The sequence below is a fragment of the Centruroides sculpturatus genome, unplaced genomic scaffold (genome assembly GCF_000671375.1).
Source record: "Centruroides sculpturatus isolate CEXI.00-Female unplaced genomic scaffold, Cexi_2.0 scaffold128, whole genome shotgun sequence".
Classification (NCBI taxonomy): Eukaryota; Metazoa; Arthropoda; class Arachnida; order Scorpiones; family Buthidae; genus Centruroides; species Centruroides sculpturatus.
The window spans coordinates 308,833-314,522 of NW_019385268.1; the positions used below are offsets into that span (position 1 = coordinate 308,833).

General features: G+C 31.4%; 1 protein-coding gene across 1 annotated transcript in view; it reads right to left on the reverse strand.

Moving 5' to 3' along the window:
• The window catches only part of LOC111636939 (nuclear receptor-binding protein-like), a 134,849-nt gene that overhangs the window by 88,015 nt on the left and 41,144 nt on the right, over positions 1-5,690 (reverse strand). The window contains exon 3 of the mRNA XM_023382326.1: positions 4,116-4,337. Within this exon, the coding sequence (XP_023238094.1) occupies positions 4,116-4,337 (222 nt within the window). The remainder of the gene's footprint in view (positions 1-4,115; positions 4,338-5,690) is intronic.

Consider the following 5,690-nt stretch of genomic DNA (forward strand, 5'->3'; position numbering starts at 1 on the left):
GTTAAAAATTATTTTTTTATTTTGTACAAACAAAATAAATATATTGAAAAATATAAAAACAATAAAAAATTATACTTCAGAAGTTAATTTAGTATCAAAAACGTAAAATATTTGAATATCCGAAGACATAGCCAAAGATTACAGCACCACAGCACTGGCAAAAATTTAAATTTGTCGACTGGAATTCCTTCGGATAACCAACGTTTCGGATAAACGACGCTCTACTGTATTTCTTATATATTATCTTCTTATATTATTTCATACATAAATGTAATTATAAGTACAGTCAAACTTATATATAACAAAGTTGCTAAATCCTAAAAAAGTTAGTTATAGGGAAAGTTCATTATACAGAAATTACACGTTTTGGTAAATAATGAATAATTTTAACGTAATTTGTTCATTTTTTACATAACTTAAATTAATATAAATGTACACTAATATTAAAATTAAAACTATGTTTATATTACAAGTAAGTTTACATTTATATGTTAATATACTTACAACTTAGTTTAACTACATTTTTGTAAAAAAAAATTGTAATTTTTTTGTTGCACAGAAGAATTTAAAAAATGTTCTCTTCATAATATACTTTACACTTACTAACAGTATTAAAACTGCTTCATTTACATCGATGATGTAAATGCAGGTTTTAGCATATTTTTTGTAGGTCTCATATCAATGGCTAATTTCAAAATTGATTCGCGATTTGTTATTATGGTTGATAAACTATTCACATCAATTCCAAACTTTGCTACAATGTCTTTCTTTGTTGAGCCTTTATCAATTTCTTCCAACATGTTAATTTTTTTAGTAATGAATATTTATGTCAATTTTAGTAATGCTTAAACACAATATTAACAGTTCTTTAAATTCCAACTGGACAGCTTATTAAATAAAATAAAATTTCACTAACCTCCCAAATTAGTCCAGCAGTTGTCAAAATCATCATCTTTCTAATGTTTTTGATATTTGTTAATTGTAAATCATTTACAGTAATACCCTGAATTTACGCAATAGGTGGGACCGAGCGATAACCGAGTAAGTCAAATTCGCGTAAGTCGCGTAAATTATAATTATTAATTTAGATAAGAGATGGTGCCTAATGCTTATCTCTAGTACCAAATTTATTTGTATTTAATTACAGTGGTATCTCAGGATACGAAATTAATCCATTCCAAAACTTAGATCGTATCATGAAAATGTCATAAGGTGAATCATTTTTCCCCATACGATTACATGTAAAACCAAATAATTCATTCCAACATGAAAAACACACTCAAATTAAAGCTAAGTAGTACATTAAAAAAAACTATAGTAAGGAAAACACTGAAAAATGCATTTTGTAGTTGTAAATGTATAAATAACCATAATAGAATAACAATTTTTTTTGTTGAATTTTTCTGTCCGATGGCTGGATTATTATTAAATATATCAAAGACAAGTCTGTCCAAGAGGAATCACCATTTATTTTGCATTCCAGATTACACATACACATTAATGGCGACAGGCCTTCTTTTTTAGGCTTCATGCCGGCAAAAAGTAAAAAAAGTCCTTTAAAAAACACAAACATCCAATTAAAAATAAAAGGAATCGATGACACAGACGTCTTACTTCTCATCCATCTTGCCAATGGGTGGTTCTGCTTTATATCTACTAGAAAAAGCGCTGGAAGACGTAGGTTTTGAAGCTGCCCCCTGGCGATGATACATTTAAAAATTTCTTTTTGTTGAATTTTTCCATCCAATGGCTGGATTATTATTAAATATATCAAAGACAAGTCTGTCCAAGAGGAATCACCATTTATTTTGCATTCCAGACTACACATACACATTAATGGCGACAGGCCTTCCTTTTTAGGCTTCATGAAACAAAATAAATGGTGATTCCTCTTGGACAGACTTGTCTTTGATATATTTAAGAATAATAATTGATAAGAAAAATGTAGTTTTATTTGCACTTTACCTTTGAGGATAGACGACAGTGGAGGTGTAAACTGGTGGCGGAGGAGGGGGAGAAGGGAAGTGATACTAAAATCTGACTTACATAACATAATGTAACAATAACTTAAAAATAACTTAGAAAAGATAAAAAAATTAGTGTTGTTTTATATATATAATTTTTTTTAAATTTTTATTCACTGCTTTTTGCTTCCTTTCATTCACTTCCACCAGCACTTTCACTGGATAGAGGTCGCTTGGTAAAATATCTATCAAGAGGTTTTGCTTTGCCTACTTTTTAAAATGTTTTTAAAATGACTTAGGCAAATGTCATTACTCCAAGCAGCAATACAGCTAGTGTGAATCTTTTCAGGATGTTTCTTTTCAATCAGTCACTTTCTGATAATACCTCAAGATTTCCTTTATCGAGCGAGCTTCCACAACAAAGCAAACATGCGGACTGAGACCGATGAACAGAAGTAAATAAAAAATGACACTGCAAACTAATGTAATTGTATGGTGAGTTTTTGTTTGTATCGTGGAGCAAAAGTATGTTCGAATTTCATGTCGTATCCTGAAAATTTCGTATTCTGGGGCATTCGTATCCTTAGGTACCATTGTATTTGATTATAGCCATATTATAGCCCGAATATTTAGGCAATCATTGGATTATTATTTTGAAGTATTTTTTTATATTAAGAAAAATAATTTTTTAAATTTGAATGCCATTCCTCTCAAAGTAATATTTTCCTGTATTTATACAGCAATTTTACTGCTTACACCAGCCTCAAATGCTTCTTGGAAGTCAATGTTTTGAAAATTCTGAAGCACTTTGAAAATTTGAAGTGGATCTGACTATATTGAAATGCCATTTCTTGAGCTTCAGTTTCATTTTGGATAACAAAAGAAAAGTCACAACAGACTAAATTCGATGAGTAAGGAGGATGGAGGAAGAAATTTTTAATGCCAAGAACACTGGAATTTTGAAAGTTTTGTGTGAAAACATCATCATGATGAAGGAGACATATTTGGTTGCACTAGAGTTCTGGTCTGTTGAGACAAATGACATTCAAAATCAACTGAAAATGTTACAGTAAAAGTCTGCAACAAAAGTATCTAATTGGAAGGAAGAAATATCATCCCCTTACAATTAAAAAAAATGATCGACATGCTATTTGTCATGCTCCTTGCTCATCTTGCCTTCTTGGGTCTGAGATTGTGGTCTAATTCATGGCTTAAGCCTCCTGAAGCATTTCAAGAGTCTTTGTGGCAGAGTGGCAGATTTTCAGTTTAATATAAAATTTAATATTTGCTCAATTTTCAAGTTCATTCTTGAATCATAGCATGATACTAACACAATGTTACAAAATTACATGTAAATAATCTCCTCTATACACACTGTAAAATAAACGACTTACTTCAGCTGTAAACCAAAACAGTGCTTATTTCAAAATATTTTCACAAATGTTTTCGAACTTAGTTCTTCTTCAGGTGAATAAAATGGGTAGAATCGATGTTATTCAAAATCTGAATGCAATGTTCTAAGGAAACTCATGCAATCATCGTGTACATGTAGCAAACATTCTGGTTTGAAAAGCAATCTCATTTGGCAAGTCATCAATGCTTTAGACCAGGCATGGCCAACATACAGCCCGTGTAATGAATTTATGTGGCCTGCGATCAATCTTTCAATATTAATTACTCAAGTCTGAATAGCTCGATGAAAAATTCTGACGCCAAAAAAAAGAAGGAAAAAAACAGGTCAACAACTCACTATGCATTTAGAATTAACCCTTCATTACAAAGCTCTTAAGTACAGCGTAGAATGTTGATAAACCATGATAATGTGAAAAATGTATCTGTAATCTCTATCTACAATTTAGTCTCTACGGGGTGACATCGCAATGAGATCTTGCACTACCTCAAAATCTTCCTAGTTTTCTTTTTAATTCGGCCCGGAGGCAAAAACTGTTGGCCACCCCTGTTTTAGACATTTGACCATCAGTCAAATGTCTAAAGCATTGATTCTTGATGGTAAAAAGACTTCTTTGTGCTATTGCCAAATAGTGGAAATGGTCCACTTTCTTTGAAAATTACACCATATAATGATTTCAGAAACAAGTAGCAAAAGAAAAGATTGGTGTTCATTAAGATATTTCAAAATTAATTTTAATTTAATTTATAAAAATACAAACAAATTCTTACCTGTAAAGGAAGTTTAATAACATTTCTTTTTGTTTTTTTCAGAAACTGTTTAAGGGATCCACTTGACATATATTCGGTAATAAAAATAACTCTAGGTTTGTCCTCATCCTTGTCCATCCAATATTTATGGAACTTAACAATATTTGGATGTTCAAGTTGAGTTAGACTATCAAACACTTGACGTATTTTTTCCTGTAAAAATTAAGTAATATGTTAAATTCAATTTAGAAATATAAAATAATTCAGTTAAAATTGTGTATACGTAAGGAACCAAGTCCGAGCATTATTTTTAGTTACTTTTTATTTTGCTTTTTATTCTATTTTTTGTTTGGGGGCTTGTGTTTTGTTAGGACGAAAGTTTCCTCACCACTCACCTTAGAAACTTTAAAACAGAAAAAAGAAAAACCAACTCACCAACAAGAAAAAGCGCCATAGAAAAAAAAACTCGCACACACTTGCGCTCCCGAGCAAAAAAAAGTAAGTCTGCACTGAGAAGAGGGGAGACAGACTCCACAAGCACAACTTAGGAACTTGCTAAACTTTAACAAATAAAACATCCCGAAAATTGTCAAAAAGAATAATGTAAAAGGTTAGCGAATATTGTCGGAAAATAGACTGCCAGGCAAAAATGAAAAGTTCAATGTTAAAGTTAAGTATGTAAATGAGGGGAGTGGTCTCACTTAGAATTGTGACGTCATCTCACAGTATAAATCCTGTACCTCAAGCAAAGATGACCGAGGTGAGCTTCTATTAGCAATGAGCATGGTGAACTTCGTAGCAGTGAACGACAAGGTGTCCGATAGTGATAAAGGTGTTCCAAGGCAATTAAAAGTTATTTGATTTGTGGATCGAAGATTAGAAAGTCTTAAGAGTTGAGGAAAAAGGTTCCTAGTATATTGAGGTGATGGTTAGGACCTTAGTTCCTAAGAATTGTTGTACATAAGTTAAGTCTTTGAATTTTTGTCAAATTCCAAAGGGGAATAGATTTAAGTTAGCCAATAGATTTTGAGCTTTGTCGGGTTGATTCTTATTGTTGATTTTCTTTGAATAAATTGTTGGTTGATTGTTACTAGATTTTGTACATAGTCATTATTAGAATTATTAAATACTGTATAAGGTCTCTTTTTATGCAGATTATTTTTATGCGATTTTGAAGTTGTGCGGTTTGTATTTCATCCAAAAATTTCTTGGACAAACATACATATAGGCTTGTTTAGGAAGCCCGCGTATAGACAGTCTCCAAAAATCGTGGAACGCTCAAAGCTCACTCCATTTGTTCCACTGACATATAACATTTATGGATGTAAACGACAGCTAGATTTAACTTAATCGCTTTAGTTCCTAGCAATTTTTCATATAAATGTAATTAAACATAAAAAATACTTAAAACTGAAAAAAACGAAAGAAATGCATTAATTTTGAAGAAAAAGCTTCAAAGTTTAACTTCCTTTGTCTCGCCCTTCTGTGAAATTTAACACTGATGAGTCATTGTTTACACATCTGGATGACCTTGAACACAGCTGGAGTTGGATTTCCCGGGGCATT